This window comes from Mugil cephalus, chromosome 16, assembly GCF_022458985.1.
Source record: "Mugil cephalus isolate CIBA_MC_2020 chromosome 16, CIBA_Mcephalus_1.1, whole genome shotgun sequence".
Classification (NCBI taxonomy): Eukaryota; Metazoa; Chordata; class Actinopteri; order Mugiliformes; family Mugilidae; genus Mugil; species Mugil cephalus.
In genome coordinates, this window is record NC_061785.1 from 11,413,927 (window position 1) to 11,433,764 (window position 19,838).

A 19,838-nucleotide genomic window follows, 5' to 3' on the forward strand; every position below is an offset into this window, starting at 1 on the left:
CGATCTCATTAGGCCCGCAGTAAGAATTTACAAAGAGCAAAATGTGGAAATTACAAAAAGGTCTACCAGTATTTGGAAAAAGTCATTAAGTACACGTAATGTCCTATGTTCAACATGGTTCCTGAACGCACCACCGCCCTGTGCCGTAAACGTTATGGACAGGTGTTTAATCTGTTTGATTGGTCAATTAATGATGTTCAAGGTAACCTTGGTTTCCAGGTGGGTGGGACCGAGAGGAGATACACTGAGCAAGAAAGGAAGTCAGAGCTTAAAAAAAAAAAAAAAAAAAAAAAGAATAATGTAGTGAGACGTATTTCTAAGTTAGTGGGAGCCTTTCTCCATCGCGAATTCTACTTGACTGATGCTGAACCGTGACCACACCACGCACCGTTGCTAGTTAGCTCCTCGTGCTAGCAGTATGAGAGACTTGCGTTTGGGAAACACTTATTGCTCCAAGCTGCCGAGAACCTACTGGGTGATTATGAACGTGGACGGAGCCTGAGCACAGTGACGAGACACTACTGAAGGAGTGCATTGCCAAACTATATCTAACAGCATCCTGCATCCCAGGAACGGTGAGTTAAGTTTGTTAAGACACTGTGGACTGGATTCAAACGACCTCCGACATGCGCGTGCGTCAACTATTTGGCCCCAAAGACTAATTGACTAAAAATCTTTACAAAATACATTTTTAAGTTTCGATATGAAATTCAAATGCGGGGGCCACGAAATAAACAATGTGTGTGCTATTTGTGGTAATAATTCCTGGTAATGACTGGGGAGCTATGTGGGAGCAGTTTTATTAATAGCATATCTGTGTATGAAGCCCTTACACAAAACTCATACACATACATTACATGTGTGTACACTACTGGTGTACACACATGTACACAAATGTAATCGCCTTCCATACAAAGAGTGACTACTCTGAATAGTTTTGTGGTGGTTTACCCACCCTCCTGTAAAATAAGAGAACAGAGTGCTACAAAAGTAACTGCTATTCCTAATTTCTTAATTTGTCCACAGCCTTACAGTACTAGTAGGGGACAGAGCACAACATCTAGAACTAAGTAGCAGACAACAATAAAATTGCACTTTATGAGCTATCTGGAATTTCTTTAAAATAAATAAATAAAGTGTTTCGTGAAAGGATATCTAGTTAAATGTAAACATTTCCATAATGTCCTTGTACTCCTTTGCACTAAAACAATAGGAAGCTTTTGGCGTTGTCTTTATTGTTTTGTTACTGGTCCGGCCCTCGTGAGATCAAATTGGGCTGGATGTGGCCCCTGAGTTAAAATGAGTTTGACCCCTCTGAGAGAGTGTTGAAGAAGTTTGTTTTCACACCTTGTCTGATATAGTAAGAAGGCCTCCACTGTTGGGCAATGCTCAAGGTTTCTTCCTGTTAGAAGGGAATTAAGTTTCAGGCTCTGTAAACTTTTAAGACACCATTTTGATTGTTACTGACGCTACACAAACAAAACTGAATTGAGCTGAAATAAGATTTTGTGGATGCTGTTTGTTACCCTTTCTTGCCAATTGATGTGGACGATTCTTCTCAAGCGTCTTTGGACGATATGTTTCCATTGACCTAGTCTGCTTTCAAGTGTGACCTGTGCCTCAAAACCCCTGAGAAAATAAACTACGAGGCCGGGCAAAATCTAGATTATTAAATCAAATTAAGGACAATTGAACTCAACAATGATCCATACGAACTACCAAATAACAAATGGTCCATGAACATTGACATGTTGCCAGAAATCAGTTCTCCTGATATTTATATGGACCTGATTTTAACGCTGGGAAAACATGATACTAAAGTATGACCTTTTGGTACTTTATACAACCAAGCTCCAATGGCTTTGTACTAGAGTATCCCCTTATTTGGAAAAGTTGATTAGCCTCAGTTTCTGTTAGTTTAAGTTAGTTTTAGGTCATTTCAGTTATGATTTATGTAGCTAAATAAAAGATGCTAACACTGCTGACAAGTAACATTAGCCATACAATACTGTCGCTTTAAAAGCAGGGCGAGGAGTGACGCATGTTATGACAGATATTCTTTTGATTGTTTTATTGTTGGACCTGAAATAGATACCGTCTGCCGTAACTACGTCAAAACAACAACACTGACAAACTTGTCTGACGGCTCTTCAGAACGTAACTTAAGAAGTAACGTAAAGTATGACCTCATCAAAAACATGCAGCCTAAATTAATATTACCTGGAACTCTTGGTGCCTGGATTCCAGTTGTTTCTTAGTGATGGAACAATCCATTTACTTCTATTTTCTTTGGCTTTTCTTTGAAAATCAGTCTGAGATATATTTTTACAGATATCTCCGACTGCTTTTCAAATCTGTTGCTACAGTCAATCGCACAACAGCTCTTCACCTTTCTCTTTTAAATTAATGCTATAATTTAAACACAGTTAAAGCCTATGATTCTCAGTATTCAACTGTCGCTTTTTGCCAGTCAATGTGCCATCATGTGCAAACCTGCTATTGAGACTGTGCACAGAAAAATAAAAAGGAAAGTTTTTACAGAGAGTATAGATCTGTAACCATTTCTTAGTGTTCATGGTGGCAACCATGGTTGTTAGGTGCATATTTGGGAATATTTAGGAACTATTTTTGGGACTGTCAAATTATTATTTTCTTGTACGGTCTATAATTTTTTGTTCTTTTTTTGTGTTGCTCTGGGTTCAGTCTGTTGGGCTATTTATATTACAGTGAATGCTTTCACTTTCATTTGGATGTAATTACTTAAACCTTATGTAAGAAGTCTAATCTTGTATGATGAATGATATGCCCATAAGCTGTGGAGAAAAAAGGAAAAAAACAAAAACTTCATGTATATTCATTGCGTGTTTGGAATAACATGTAACGGAGCTACTTTCAGACAGACAGTTGAGCACACGCAAAGACAAGCAGGCAGGTAAGCACGAAAGCAGGTAGACAGGCAGGTCGATAGCGAGACAAACAGGCAGACAAGCAACATCTCCCTGATTGCCACAAGAGGTGTCCCTTACATTGCCCCACTCTGCAGTCAATGGAAAAATGATCTCACCCCTTCAAACGCCACTCACTTCATACGCTGACGTGAGGCTGAGAGAGGCCTGACATCAGCGCAGCTTTACCTGAGCAGAGCAAATATGGCATGACGCGAGGAGGGAGTGGTCACTTCAACGTGGTCCTGAGTATTGTTTTTATTAGGTCATGCTGCTTGGTGCTATACCCTCCAAATATGGACAGAGCGGGAAGAAATCCAAGGTGGCATGTTAACATGAAACTTCTCACATCCTGTTTCTATTCTTATTCCTCAGTTCTATTCCAGTGTATTTCGCCATCATTTAGCCGTCATTTCTCACAGATGACTCTCCTAATGATTGAGACTGAGACCTGGGAATGAAACACCAAAGATGACAACCACAGATGTTGTAACGAAGCCAACGGCTTAACCACACTGAACCACTTTACTTGGAAGTAGAAATGAAAATGAATGAACCTAATAATTGTTGCTTAGGAAATCTGTTCACACACAGCTGCATTAAGTAGAGCAGGTTGAAACTTCTGATTGGCAATTTTAGCTCTCTGACCATCTGATCATATGAAATCATATCAAATGACAAACTGAGCAAACTAAGATAAGACTTTTGTGCATAATGTCTGATCCAGCCTTTCTTTGGAAATGTCTTTATAAGTAGGACGCCTACTGCCAGGGACAAGCTGTTCAAGCACTCTTGGAAGTTGTTGTATCAGGAAAACCATAGAGTACACAACACATGTTTATTAGATAGATTAAGTGAGCCCAGTATATTCTCAGTATTAGCTCAAAGTTCACCCCAGTGCAGCCGGCCCCATTAAGTCCCACATAGCTCAGAGCTGTTCTACTGTGAAATCAGTAAAAGTGCTTGAGGGGCTCCTCCTCTGAGAATTGTGACTGTTCACGCACGATTCATAGCGTCGTTGTTTGTCTCAAGTTAAAAAAAAGAGGGGGCCCGACAAAACACTGCAGCCTGACCCTTTGATAGATACCTTCATTGTAGTTGGTGATGAGCTAGAGTTGTCCCGCCTCCACAAAAAAACGATTGCCTTTGCATCACTGCATGCCCGCCGTTTGATACTGCTGAGCTGGAAGGGGAAGAGCCCTCCTGCCCATGTTCATTGGATTAGAGAGGTGATGTTGGGATTGGCTCTGGAAAAAAGTAGAGCACAGTACAGTGCACGGGTTGGAGAATACATGTGACAGAACTTGGACACAGTTCACAACTGTATATATCAAGAGCCTGCCTTTTGCCTGACTCCATGTTTTCATTTATTAATTCATTTTTCTTTATTTCTAACTCTTTGACGGCCAGCAAAGTCTTCTCAATACCAATACTTTGATTGTCGGGACATTTTCTTTTATCTTATGCCAGAGGTCCACAATGTTTGTCTTATGACCCTAATGATCAACACAGATTGGTTTGAGTCTTTTTTGTCTGTGTGTGTTATGTGTAGTTTGGTGTTCTGTTTGCCTGGTTAATATGTGAGTGTTTCTGTGGATGTGTTTGTGTGGATGCCACCTGGATGTGGTGGGTCCATGTCTTTTGTGAGAAATGCTAAACTTCTGATGTCAATGTTTTTGATGTAGAAAAATTATAAAGATACAATCTTACATAACCAATGCTGCTTTTGCTGTTCTTTCAAAGGTAATGGATTAAATCAACACTTTGAAAGTGAAATTCTGACTGACAAGCTTGTTGTTCGACTTTAATCCAAGATCCTGCAATGGCACTTTAAAAGAACACAAGGCTCTGTACATATTATACTCACATGAAGGTACCAGCCAAGTAGTTCTAATATTACTCTAGGCATCCAAACTAGGTTCAAGGATACTTTTCATCAGGACAACATCACACCACCAAACTGGCATTTTCACTCCCAAGGACAAAGCGACAGTAAACCCTGTCCTTACTGAACTATCAGTCCTGCATAAAGTACATGCACGTCCATCAAGGGCAGATAATCACATTCCTGGAGTGGTGAAAGACCAGATGGCACAGAATGGCACGGCTGCTAGTCTCAAGGGTTGAGCACTTCAAAGACCGTGTAGCGTGCCAGGCATTTCGTACATGTAGGACATTAGCTGGTTCTTACAGGTGCAAAGTGTCACCTTGTATCTTTGGATTGGCTTTGTGCATAGGGCGTGAGGGAATGTGTGGTGGAACTGCAGCTTCTGTGCAGCGATGAATGGATGATATGCAACTTCTCTCTGTATGTACTGTATGTATGTGAACTTAAAAGCGTCTGCTGTCTTTAAAATGATTTAATGTGTGTAATGGCTTTGCAACTGTCGTCATTATTTCTCAAAAAAAAAAAAAAAAAAAAGACAACAGAAAAATATCTGTATAAGTATTTCCATGAATGGAAAAGCAGTGTTAACTAAGCCACAAATACCAATACCAATACAGTACCAATGCTCCAACCATCTCTGGTTGTTTTTTTTTGCATAAATTCATGGTCTATAATAAACAATACTGTTGACTTTTTCCTGACTTTTTTATCGCTTCAACAGCAGAACAAAGTTTTCACTTATCCAGTGAAAAACGACCACAGTCTTTGCAGAAAATGAGGCAACTCGTGATTCCCTGAGGATGAATCAGGGAATCTTTGGCTTTCAATTGATTCAAGTATTTAATCGCATTAAATCGCACGATTTTCATAGTTAATGGGCGACTACTCAAATTAATCAGACTTTTTAAAAATATCTCTTTTGAAATTGCAGGGATATATGCCTGATATATGCTGAACTTGAACCCTCATAAGATAAAATAATTTACTAAAACTGCACTTCCGATTCTACTTGCTTTCCATGGCGTCGCTGCAGCTTTGACTACTACCTGATTTCCCAAACTACAGGCAGAGAGCATAAAAACTGATTGTGTGATTATTGTACATAAAAAAAAAACGGCATGTGAATTCATGTTACATTTGTATTATTTACACGTTAGTAACACTTTAACTTTTTAACTATGTTATTCAACTTCTTGATTCATTGCTTAACATCTGCAAAACCAAGATTCATGTTACTGACATTGCACTAATTAGTACGTCAGAATGCTAAAGCAACATGCAGGATACCACTAATATTTTAAAACTGCTTCAGCAAAATTGCCAGGGACCAGCTTCAAAGAGTGGTAGTGTGACATTACACTTTTAAGTACTAAATCCAAAAATACGCATACAAAAACAACACCACATCCAAAGCTTCAGAAAGTAAAATTTTCTATCTTGATCTTATTAAATACACCATCACCCATGGTAGGACATGTGCGGTCAAGCTGAGTGACCTTGTGTTATCAGGTCTCCCAGTACCGGATAAACCCAAACTAAACACAACCACCCACTTGTTCAGGCCTCCAAACAGGCTTGTGTGTTGTTATGATGGAAAGATCTGGAGGCATTGTTTACACCACAGAGTTTATATGGATTGAGAGTCATTACAAGCAGGAATCCAACAAAATTAGACAGGCTCCCTTGTGAAAACAGTACAAGACAGGATTGCAAAACCATGAAACCCCAACTGAAAATGCGGAGCAGAGCTCAGAAGGGCTAAAATAACTTGCGATTAATCTGTTTTTATGTTCTTTAGTTCTCAGTGCTAATCCTGCCATTATGCTGAATTCATAATAGACATCTTTATCGTCAGTATGCCAAACAGTCCTACCATCAACATGTCCTCCCTTTGATTCAACAGAAGCAGTTTTGATGAAGGGGAGGCCCCGGGGCCAGTCCCACTGGTTTTCCCCTTGTATGCATAGACAAACCAGCTGTATCACTATAAATGACATAACATGGGCTTTTTTGTCCTCTCAAATTAGCATGGAAATAAAGTGGAAAATGGGATATAAATGGAAATGTGGGTGAAGAAGAGGGCGGCAGCAACAATAAGAGGGTTTGCTCAAGACCAGAGTGAACAAGTGAGCGAGAGAGAGGGAGGGAGACGTCAACAAGGCTCCTCTGTGTCTTCTGAAAGCTGTCCTGCTTTTAGAACAAAACAGCGACTCCCACAACAATCCCGCTCTCCACAATGTGCCTCTGGCTGGTAATAGAGCACTGGATTTATAGCGTGAATATGGGGAAAAGAATACTTGTCTATTTGCATGCGTCTTTATGTTTGAATGCCATTTGAATAAAAGACTTGAGTCTTCAAGCATCAGTGAGCCACACTACTAGATGTTTTAATCCTAAGCTAAAAATAGTATCGCCACAGTAACCTTGAAAAAGTCATCTGATTACTCCTTTATAAAATAACTTGGTTACTTTACTGATTACTTTATTTCAGCTCTGCCTAACTGCCTGGTTTTAAGTCTTTAATTTTTCTTTTTTTCTTTGATCCCCGCACTCAGCAGCAAATTGGGGAAGCGAACCTCTGACCGTTCGGCCTCCAAGCTGCATCTCTAGCTCAAGAACGCTCATCTCTTTCCTCCCTCCATTGTTGTTTACGTTTGTGTCGCTGTGTGGTCATACATGTGAGTTGTCCTCATGCTGAAAACGTGACTTGTACGTGATGTCACTCCCCGACACGCAAGAAGAAAGCAAAAATGTAAAATGGGAAAAATAGTAATGCAATGTAATCTGATTACTGGTTTGGAAAAAATAACGCATTGGATTACTCGTTATTGGAAAAAATTAGTCAGATTATTGCATCACTCAGTGTGTTTACATACACAGCTTAATTGAGTTAAGTGTGAAATTTGACTTCTGGTCCTTGTCCCAGTTTACATGCAGCGGAGAAAATTGAATAACTGACGGGAACATGTCCTCCTCCCCCACACTAGGTGGCGATATGTGTCTTTTCAGCGGGTTAATACCACATAAATACGGCCCCCTTTCGGGTTGACCTATTGCGTCATACAATAAATAAGAGTTGTTCATGTGGCAGACCAGCATTTCAAACAACAACATGCACAATAGTACATTTTTTTGCACACATTATGTACATTTTTTACATAATGTGTGCACCAATTCTGCGCTATCAGACAGTTCTTCTAACGGCTGTTTATCTTCTTCTTCTTCTTCTGTGACCGGCTTTCTTGGATGTTTTTGTTCCAGGGTCACACACCAGTGCACGCGTTGTCCTGTCATAGTCTGATCAAGCGTGTACATGCCAGAGAAAACCGAATTCCAATCGCATTATCTGGGTGTCTTAATCAGATAAGGAGAACTCAGATTTTAGTCAGAGTAACATGTTTACATGCACTTAAGTTCTCCAGTTAGAGTCCGATTAAGGGAATAATCCGTTTTTTTCACGTGCATGTAAACGCACTGATTGGTCTCTAACAAATCCACTACCTACTTCTATTTGAGTGAAATTTACTAAAAACTAATTTTAGAATGTATGTAACCCTTTAACAAAGATCATGTATATATTTTTTACCTTATAAAAATATTTATCTTCACTGCAGGTTTGGAGCCAATTTAAAAAAAATATTTAGAAGTTAATTTCATTGAAATAACGACAATGATTTCAAATTACCAATGAAAACCTTTAACGATGTAAGTTTAAAATTTGGATGGGAATTAAATGAAATATCTAAGAAATAAACATAAATCAGGACAGATTTTACATTGATCTTAATGCTCTCCCCTTTCAAACCATTAAAGTGGATACTTTGCAACGTGCGCGTCTGGACGAGAGTTTGGAGTCAGCTTTGTGTTTGTTGCGTTTCTGGCCGCTCAGCTGGGCCGGTGCAGCTGCATGGCAGCCACTTCTCTACAGGGCTACCAGTCAAAAACACCCCTATAAATGCTATTGTGCTCACCTGATTGATCTTTCATGGGCCCAGGGTGGGCCAGACGGGCTGACTTTGGAGGGGAATGGCAGGGAATAGTCGACGGACAAACAAGCGAGCCTGTGTCTGCAGCAGAGGAGGTTGGGCCGCAGGTGGCTAGGAGGCACGCTTGGGTTGGCGCACTAGCCCTCGTCAGATGCCAGCAGTGACATTTCCTGACTATGGCTATACACAAGCAGGCATCCCGGCAACGGTGCAGTGTCCTGAGGGAATGAAGAAAAGGACCTTGGGTGGATTTTACAGCACACACGGGCGAACGAGGGGGGAGACGAATCCTTTAAACACTTTCTCACAAACACACTAATAAAGATCTCTTTTTGTTTCATCCTCTTTCTTTTCACACACACACACACACACCTCCACTGAAGCTCATCTGCGGCTGAGGGTAGGCATGGCTAGACAGAGGCGAGTGAAGCCTGTCTGGGGTGCTGACTGAACATCACTGCCAGGAATTCCACAGGATGGTGCACGGGTGGAGAAATCACTCGACGTGTCTCTGCGGTCTAATGCCTGGCAAGCGGCTACAACAGTCCCCCGCCCCAGTCTTATCGGCGGGAGGTGCAAATCAAAAATCCTGCAAACTAACGAGCAATTATGTCAACAGAAGTGACTCATAAATCAACTTTTAGCTTTCTTGTATGTACAGGTTAAAATTCAGTATGTTCCTCGTTTATGGGCCCTCTCACAGTCAAGGTCCTAGTGTGTGTTTGTTCAGGGCAGCTGTGTAAGTGCTGGTGTAAAGTACTTTAACAGCCTCAAACAACAGGATCTTTCCAGGAAGGTTGCAAGTTCAAATAATCTAACTTGACCTTCTCTGAGGAAGCGTTGTAAAAATTCATGCAGCAAACATAGCTGGCTCTATTTTGTCTAGAGTTATTTTCAGGTATGTATTGTTTGTTAAGGAAATAGTCTTCTGGAGGTGAATCAGGCATGTTGGGTTTTTACACAGCCAGGACATGAGGCAGCCCTGGGGGGTCCAGATTTGGCAACATGGAATACTGAGGATGTGAGATAGTTGGGGAAATTGAGGTGGAGTTGGTATTATTTTTGGTCACCTTGAAAAAGAGAAACTGGAAAATGTTTCTGCGAACAAACGCACACACATACACGCACATTCAGAGGGCTACAAGGGCACGTGAAACACACAGACAGAGTGAGAGAGACAGCCCTGCGTTTCACACAATAAGTGTTTGCATTAGGAATGATTTTCCAGTTGGCATGGCACGTGAGAGAGGCTGTTCTTCCTCGCAAGCCCGTTCCACACTCCAAACAAACCCGGCTCCCTGACAGCCTCTAGCCTGACAGTAAGTCGTGTTTGTTTTAATGGTCCTGTGATGTCCACCGTCGTTGATGAGAAACTGTAATGTGATCTTTTCAGTTGTTGTCGAGATACAAAAGATACAAAAGAAGTTTGAACCGTTCCGAGAACTCCTTTTTTTATATTTTTAAAGTTGAGGCAGTAACGGTGAACGTTTAAAGAATTTAAAGAATGGCGTGACTACTCTAAAAGGGGGGGGCCCTTTGCAGTGACAAAGCCGCAGATGAATCAGTACAATCTGCATCTAAATTCTTCTTAATACCTCACACAAAAACTTAGGGTGTGACTTTTTTTTGTTATATACCTTCTCAGGGTGTCCTGATGTGTCTGGCAACATGATGTTGTTAGTGGGGTCCAATGTGTTGAGGGGAGGGCCTCTGTGGAACAGACTTGTTTCATTGCATCCCACTTAGTGCGTTTACATGCATGTGAAAAAACAAAACAGATTATTGCCTTAATCTGACTTTAACTGGACAACTTAAGTGCATGTAAAGATGTTACTCCGAGTAAAAGGAGTTCTCCTTATCCGATTAAGACACACAGATAATGCGATTGGAAATCGATTTTCTCCGGCATGTATACGCTTAATCTGACTTTTAACTGGACAACGCGTGTGCGCATGGTGTATGACCCCGGAACAAAAACGTCCAAGAAAGGCAGTGGCAGAAGAAGAAAGTAAACAGAGCCAGCAGGAGAACCACTTGAGGGATCCATCTTATCTGCACCAGAAGTAACATGCATATTATGTACATGTTCCCGTCAGTTATTCGATTTTTCTCTGTTGCATGTAAACTGGTACCACATTTAGGAAGTTGAATTTTAAGCATAGCTTGATTAAACTATGCATGTAAACGCGCTGAATGATACTTGATCAGTTCGGGATACAGGGAATTTCAAGGCCAGGTCAACTGTTTTTCATGTTTTTTTGAGTTGTTGGCTGGGTAGTACATGTCTAAGTAACATTCACACAAACGCCAGGTCCAAAAGTTTCCCAGAACATCAATCTGTCATAAGATGCTCAGTGTTGTTTACTTCTTCTGTCAGTGATTTTAATGTCGTGGCTGATCGGTATCAATAGCAGGATCCTAGTTAACGTTAGCCTCCAGTGCTAATGTGTTTACTGTGGCTTGACAACACAATCAGCTGCTTTTTTTTTCTTCTTTTCTTGGTTATTGTGAAAGTACAGATGAAATCATCCCGATTTTATGTCCTAAATGTAAAACCCTCTAAAACTATGGCTCAAATGCTTTAAGAGCAGCTCTGTAACAACCAAACAATATTAGATGATCTCCGTGGAACCAGGATTCAGGGCGCGGCCTAGATTGGAAAACTGAGTGTCAGGAGAGGGATAAATCGGCCCAAAACTCGCCTGAGACCCGCTTTAGATCTTCAGAGCCTGTTTAGCATTTTCCAGCTTCACTGTTTGGGTTTCACAGCTCATAAATTTACCATTAATTTACCTTAACTCCATCAGCAACATATTATTTTCTTCTATTTTCTGAACACCGACTACAGTTTCCTCTGCCCTTCTCAATATCATCTAAGAACCTGGTGAGTGAACATTTTACGATTCCAAGCAACTTGTACATTTAGTGAGTACACCAAAAAGAATGAACCAATAGGATCAATGTGTGTGGGATTTGCACGCTTGAATTGAACACACATGTTTTAGTTTTGGATTCCCCTCTACAGCCATTGCCCAGCAAAGCCAAACAGTGGTTGTCAAGGGGAACTTCATCACATATACCGGTAGGTATACCGCTGCATGCATGCAAGCTTGGTGAAAATGGCCGGTGGGTGGGTCGAACCATCAGTGTACACAATATGAATTCACTAAATATCATTCTTATCTGGAAGATCATGATCTTTCTTTATCTTTTCCAATGCACTGCTCAATTAAAATAAAACATTGATGTCACTTCAAAACTATCAACATCCATTGATTTATGTTTAGAAATAAATTTAAAATTCAGGGTCCCTTTCTGATATGAAAAAAAAATAAATAAAAAAAGGTAAAAGTCACAATTAACTCGACATGCTGGTAAAGATGCTTTGTGATTGTTTGATCGCGCTTCCAGTAAAGCCCCACACTTGATGTCCTTGTTTTATCAAAGATCTTCATGTGTTTATCAGTCACCATCGGCTTTATCAGGAGCGAGGGAGGAGAGAGGAAGACTAAAAGCTCCAAGAGAGGGCGAGGGAAGAAGAGGAGGAGGAGGGGTGGCGGAGGGGGAGACAGAGAGAGGTGTTGTGGACGAGGCTTCCACACGACACCATCCCCCCACAGGCTCCCTCGGCCTCCGGGCTCCTTCTCCTCTCCACATCCTCTCGCTCTGTGCTGGTTTGTCATTCACTTTCATCCTTTCTGTATATTCCCCCCCATCTTCCCTCCGTTTCGACACGTCTCACTCTGCCTCCCCATAACTACAACAGCTGAAGCTATAATAACATTTCATCCATCCATCAGGCACAGCCAGCTTTGATCAATAAGCACTCCGAGTCCACTCCACAGCACCGCACTGAACTTAAAATGTCTCCCCTCTGTCTCTGTTAGTACTTATCTCCCTGCTGACAAAGCTATATTAGACTCAGGGGTGGATGACTATTACAATAGATTTCACAATGCTTTTCAGCACTGTGTGTGCGTGTGTGTGTGTGTGTGTGTGTGTGTGCACGTAAATGAAGTACATGAGAAGTGATCTAGAGCCACTATCTATGTTCTTCAATTTTTCAATTCATCCTAAACGACGTGGAGCAGTTGTAAATCTTTCGCTGCGAGCCTTAACAACGTGACTGTGTCGGTAGAATAGGTACAGTCACCGTGTAGGTATTTAACACAAGTGTCTGTGCCCCTTCCATGGGTTTCAATTTAAAGAAGTCAACCGCATGTGAATTGAGAACACATGTGCCTCTCGAAAACACGTGCTGCGTTTAAAAGTCAAGTCTAAAATCACAGGGGATGTAAAAATCTGAACTGGAGAGTGAACAGCAACCTAAGGAGGAGGATTTTTCTCATTTTATTTTATTCACCTTTAGCTGCTTCTAAGAACATCTCAAACGGTTGACACAGAGAAAAACTCAGGGATGTATCACAAGTTAAAAAAAAAACAAAAACGTCATTTCCAGATGGAAAAAAAGATCACATGCCTTCATATCACATGTGGGTTACCAAGGATTTTGCTAATGCTGTGTGGTGACAAAACAACAATGTTGAGTCACTGTTTAATTCCTGCGCTAAGATTAAGCAGTGGAAGTCAAATTGCAATCCAACCGTCTGCACAACGTCTCGCATTTTTCCCTCTGTGTTCTACATTGGAGTGGCAAGCCATCAAACCAAAGAGTGGTTTATTCTCTGTAGTCGTTTCATTCGTTTGTACGGTTAATCACACAGTTAACCTACACAATAAATGTCCGTGGTTTATGATTGATGACATTCCTCATTTTGATCCTGCATTAACAAAAGAAATTTACTGTTTTTTTAGACTTAAAACAAAACAAAACAAAACAAAAAAAACAAAGTCTTCACGGGTGATTTGATTTGGCCGTTGAACTCTTGACCTCACTTCTACTTCCTGTTAGTCAGAGCTCAGTTGTTTGGATAAGTTAGCATTAGCCAAGTGGGTGCACCATAATGGACTGGAAGGTGCACATGTCAGGGTTTAATCTGAGCCTGGATATGATTGCGACTATGAACCTACGAGAGCTGATAAAGGTGAATGAATTTTGGAAATCAGACTCTTGAACCAGTCAACTTGCATTATTGGCTGTAAACACTGTTCGGGATATAATGTTTGTTGTCTATTGGTAAGTGTAGGATTTTTTTCTCCTTTCTGTTACCTGATCAGATTAATGCATTTGGCATTTGGTGGTTGTGACTGGTTATAGTTCTTTCTATATATATCTATATATATAACATGAGCTCTTTGGAACAGAATACTATTGATTGATCAGTGGAGGTGTTTGTAAGTGGCAGTGCCAGTTTGTAATATCGGAATCTGAGGCCGGTGTGCAGTTTTGTCAGTCGGTATCGTTGTGTGAAATTGTATATTCAGAGGTGTGTCCTGTGAACCTTACGTCTATGCCCTTTGAGAACATCTCCCCTTGCGTGTAACACAAACCGACTGTCTGGGAGCGGTAGGAATGAAGCCGTGGTGGCCGGGCACATTAATGGGTCACGCTAAATTTCACGTGAAAGGACAGTGTTTCTGAAGGAACGAGCTTAGATTTGAGGTCAGATTTGAGCCTGGTGCTGGATGAAAGGTGAAGGGATCAACTAAATAGCTGTAGCCTGATTACCAGTTATCCAGCCCATGATGTACTGTATATAAAAAATTTAATTGGACTTCTGAGTTTCTTGAAAACGTATTGCCTCTTGTCCAAGTAGCAAAACATCTATGTCATCTTCAGTTGCTTTTATCTTGGTAACATACCTTTTTTTTTTTTTTTTTTGCTTCATCAACTGTATACCCCGGCTCATTGCTGCCAACTACTGTCATTTTTCTTTCGAACGCAGCACACTGCATCTGGTTAGTTGCTAACACATGTAGCCGCATTATGCAAAACGTGACCCTGTAGATGTAAACTCACGGTGGTTGCGGTCTCGAACCAGATTTATGGCTCTGCATCAGATCTAGGCCCATGGCTCTGTAACCTACGCCACAGCCTCACGTGCACTTCCCCAGAAATGTGCCTAAGCGTTACAGTGACGCATACCGCTACAGCTGTGACACAAAATTCTCCCTCATCATGCCCCCTACGCACCATCCACTCTGATGTTTTTAGCTTCAAATCCAACACGAGTGGCTCAGTTGCCATGTGTCGCAGTACACAGAGAAACTCAACACAGCTGACTAGCATTCCAGCGGCGTGGATGCTGATACTAGACAGCGCGAGTATAAATGTTCATACCAGTGTAGGTCTCTGCAGAAAGGAACCCAGCTTCATGCTACTAAAACTTTCCTTTACGGGAATCCTACCCGATTCCCAAAAGACTGCCCCCCCCTTAAAAGGAAAGGCTCAGACTCACCAGATGAATGAAAACTTATCCAACTGGCAAATCAGAACAGTCACATAGAATCCAACCTGAATCTGTGCACTAAATTCATTGAGATATGTGGATGTTTTGTATTAGATAACCAGCGGTCTGTAACCCTCATATCCACAGATATAGGAGCCTAATGAGGTGGAAACAAATCACTTTAAAAACTGAAAATGTCTTATATTACATCCAATTTGACCTCACGCAAAGGTTGTAAAAACATGCAGTAAAAAAAAAAAGAGAAGCCTTTGTGACTTTCCATCTTTTTCACTTAATCCTCTTGTTCTCCACCTTAGGGCCTATAGCTCAAGAACCATGTCTCTGTCTAAGCCTATATGGTAACAGAAGACTTTATAGAGTGGCTTAAATCTAATAAAACTGCTACTAAACAACGGTAATGTTTAATTTCCTTGAGCCCGTCCTGCTCTGTAGTGAAGCTGCTCAGTGGTGGCCATGCAGAGCTGGGCTGATGCAATATTTACAGGCTGTTGTGTACATCTAAATGTGCATCTAAATATCATTAAGCAGGAAATAACCTGCACACTATCCCCCTTTATGAAGACTGAATATCCACAGAAGGAAGAGGAGGAGGAGGTGGAGGGTTTGCATGCTCTTCAAATGCTCATTGTTATATCTCTGAATCTCGCTGAAACTAAACACAAATCCCATCAGAAGTTTGCTTCCTGTGTCTCTGCTGCCCACTCACAATTTTAAAAAACTGTTTCGTTGTTTAGGGGTTCGTGCTTGTGTGTGTGTGTGTGTGTGTGTGTATGTACAGTTTCAAGAAGAGCTTTAAATCCTGTGTTTTTTTTTTTGGTGCAGACTTAAAACCACAAGAATGCAAGGGTTCCTGAGTTATCTGCGTCACTTTCGGAGCTCGTGTTTTTGATGTGCGTTGCTCCTGCCACCGTTTCCTCCTGTAGCTCGTCACGAGCACAGAGGCAGAGACACGTAGCGAGGTAAACAAAGTGAGGTTCTTTGAGTTTGTCCCGGCAGAAGAAGAAAAACATGTCAGGACTGTCGTGCCAGGGCAGGTTTTTATGAATGGACGGGTTTTTTTTTTCTTCTTCTTCTCTTCTCTCTCTTTTTTGTGAATGAAAAACAACTGGAAAATCCAGTAGAAAAGCCCGCAGCACTGCCGCGAGCTGATTGGCGGCCGCGGCGCAAGCTCCGCCCACGGTTGCTAGGATCCTGAGCGCCCGGGTTTCTGATTGGCTCACAGGGGGAACCGAGACTTCATTCATAAGTCGGAGCATTCATCCGGACAAAGGCAAAGAAATTCGAGCCCTTGAAAGAGGAAATCCACCAATCACGAGCCTCCGCTGGTCCGGGCCAGGAAAGCAAGTCTCCATATTATCTCCGAGAATCGCGTCTGCAGCAGAAATGACAGCACAGCTGGCGTTCAAATGTCCCCACGCTTCAACGTGAACGGCACTCAAGTAAATGTTTGTATCAATAATTTATATTGGAAATGTAAAGGTTTTGTTTGTGTGACTCGACAAAAATTAAAAAAAAGAAAAACAACAACAAAAAAAACGCAACATCTGTTTCCCCTCAACTGCTTCCTAAAGAGTCTGGCACTCAAACGTGGCAAAAAAAAAGTTCAAGAAAGAGGCTACAAACAAATCATACGATTCAAACTTGTTTTAAGAATGGGGAGGCTTGTTTTAAAACTTGAAAACGCGTCGTATTTAGCAAATGAAACTAAAAAAAACTGCACATTTGTGTTTATTTATTGCGCTTTTAAAACTACCCGAAACTTGTAGATGAAGCGGCGAGCTGTCCGTCAGAGACATTAAAAATAAATAAATAAGAGAGAGATTTGTAAAGAGGGCCGCAGCCCGCTGGGTAATCACTCGCCATCACTTCCCCTCGGCATTTTTTGTGAATGGAGCTCATTATGCATGCAGCCTCCACGCAGCTCCATTCACAAGCGCAGCGCTCCCTCCTCTCTCCCTGCAGGCTGCGTGGACCTCACTCAACTCAGCCTAAATGACCACAAACGGTTAACGGATGGATTATAAGATGGATGGATATTTGGACCAGCAAGTGCCTTACACTTTAGCAAATGTACGTATGGATGAACTCTTCTAACTTCGTGCCTTTTTTTGAAACGTCTTCATGGTTTTATTTCTCTCCGCGTATCGTCTGCACGAGTTTTTTTTTTTTTTTTTTTTTTTTGGCTGAAGCAGCTGCGTGTGTGTGCGCGACAGAAAACTGCCTGTCGCCCCGCTTAAAACTAACCAAAAATCCGCATAAAGTACAAACGATGGCATGTTCTGCATCGCGTAATGTTTATCGGCGGGTTTCTTTGGGGAGATATTTGAGCTGAGGAGCGCGTCGCTGTGTGCCAAATGGTCACTCGGCTCAGACGCAAACAGCGCGTTTGTTTTTCCAAGATTTGCTCCACAATGTGTTTGAGCTTGGTGCTCGCATGCTGCAGTAGGCTCTCGTTTATATCCCATTACGCATTGTTAATATTTTTATTATTAATAATATTTATTAAATGCATCACTTCACGCGTGTTTTCTTTTTATTTCACTTGACATTGATGTGCTTTAAATGCCCTGCTGGACCCTGTTTCTCACTTCTGTGAACATGTTCTGCAGAAGTCGCAAGGAAATGGGCCCCTAAATAGACTGTTGATGGCAGCGAAAAGGAAATACATGGACACAGAATTACCCCCTCAGGAATCTGAAGGTAAAGTAGTTCACGGTTTTGGCCTCTGGTCTCTTTTTACATGATGTTTACACACAGTGTCAAGCTCCAGGCAATGTCAGTGTGTGTCTTAGCTCAGCCTTTGAATTTCAAGGCAAATATCTAAAGTTTAAAGTATAATATATGATAAGTGGCGGCTTTGTTGATTAAACAGTCTTTCTTTCTTTCTTTCTTTCTAGACCTCTTCCAGGATTTAAGCCAACTCCAAGAGACGTGGCTCACAGAAGGTGAGACATGCCTGAAGGCTGCTTTACGTTTTTAATTTCTGGTTAATTTGTGCAATGGCTCAGAGGGTTGATGACATGAAGGAAAAATAAAAAGACTGAACCGTACTTTATTTGGTCTCTCCTGCACAATCAGCATTCTCTGGATGTTCCCGGTTTTATTTGAGTCCAAGAATGATACAACAAAGTCTCTTTAATGCCCTTTTTATTGAAGTTTTTTTTTTTATGAAACTTTTATTTATTTTTTTTAAAAAAGAGATGAGCTCCTCAGTTTAGCAGCCATGCAGAGTCTCGTTGGGGTAAGCCCAAATCTTCTGATGCAACACACATGCTCATAAACCAAAAAGAAAGGCAGCCACAGTGAACACAGACGGGACATTATTAGCTTTGAGCATATCCTATTTTGGCCATGTTGGCATGTGGAGTGCGTGCCAGCCGGCCAGCCAATGCAAACAAACATGCTATTTGGCTTGTGTCACTCAAAAGGGGCACATAGCAGTGAAATGAGGCCCAGTTGGAGGCAATTGTCAGCTAGTAGTAGACTTAATAGGGACTCGGATGACGTGAGCCTCAATAGAGTAATTATACTGTACGTCAAGAGGGGGGGAACAACACAGGCCTTGAGTCACTGTGTATTTTTTGGTTTTAACCCGGGGCACAGCCGTGAAAGGACAGAGGTGGGTTTTAAAGCTGCAAGTAAAAAGGGGAACTGCATCAGGAGGTGTGAATTTTGTTGCTTTGATGTGGAGGTCTTAAAGGCAAATGCCACTTCTTTTTTTTTTTTTTTTTTTGACATGTGTGTTCTAAAGGGAACCACACCGACCAGATAAACCCTCATATTGAGGTTTCTTGAACAGCTCCTGTGCAAATTTTGCCCCTAGAAAGCAGCTTGCTGTGATATTGCTGTGGAATTGTAGTGGTTCTGTAAGTAACTCACACAGGAGTGGCGTGGAAAGTTGGAGCCTCTTGAGCACTTTTTGTCAAATTAAGAGTCTTTGCTTATTCTTAGTTTTTAAGGGTTGATGATTTAAATTTCTATGTGGAAAGAACGGATACAAATTATTGCTCCAAAGACTCTGCTGTGCTTTGAAACGTGTCTCACTTATGGGATATAAGAGTTTTCCCTCACAAAGTGAGTGTCCAGTGTATGGGTGGTGCTCTGTTATGCAAAGCAGAATTTCATTTTTCTGACACACTGCCTTAGAAAGACACTTTAACACAGTGTGGTTGGACCCAGTATTGACTCTTGAGTCATTCACAGAATTTGCAGCAAATCCTCCAAATTAGGGAAGTGAAGCCTCAGAGACGCTGTGGAGGCGGTTGCATTTAGGGAACCCGCTCTCTGAACGGCCACTGTTTAACCAACAATGCCGTATCCACGTCGGATTTCGCACCTTTTCTCATGCAGCGTCAAAAAAAGCAGCAAGTTCACTTCACACCAGGCAGACAAAGGAGACCAATAAAAGTGCAACAATGGGTGTCGCTTCAAAGTCGGAGGCTATTTGTATTCACAGGTTTAGCTGTTAAAGACCACACGTAAGGGCTTAGTTCACCCAAACTGCATCTATTCCCACTCCTTTTTAACTTTTTTTTTTTTTTTTTTTTTTTTTTTTTTAAAGGATATAGTTTGTGGTGCTAAAAGCTTTTGAAAACTGTCAACAGTGTGTTTGTTCTCTGGATTATACAGAGCAGCAGAGACACTTTGA

The 19,838-nt window shown here is 41.4% G+C and overlaps 1 protein-coding gene across 5 annotated transcripts in view; it reads left to right on the forward strand.

Annotated features, from left to right (window-relative positions):
* Nucleotides 1-236: 236 nt before the first annotated feature.
* The window catches only part of etv4 (ETS variant transcription factor 4), a 46,579-nt gene continuing 26,977 nt past the window's right edge, over nt 237-19,838 (forward strand). Inside the window, exons 1-3 of one of the 5 annotated variants that reach the window (XM_047610077.1) lie at nt 237-575; nt 17,800-17,890; nt 18,088-18,135. In XM_047610077.1, coding sequence (XP_047466033.1) covers nt 17,836-17,890; nt 18,088-18,135 — 103 coding nt within the window. In that variant the 5' untranslated portion in view covers nt 237-575; nt 17,800-17,835. Of the gene's footprint in view, nt 576-16,454; nt 16,636-17,030; nt 17,261-17,435; nt 17,633-17,799; nt 17,891-18,087; nt 18,136-19,838 lie in introns of those variants that run through there. The other 4 variants (XM_047610075.1, XM_047610076.1, XM_047610074.1 and 1 more) reach the window with 4 other exon arrangements.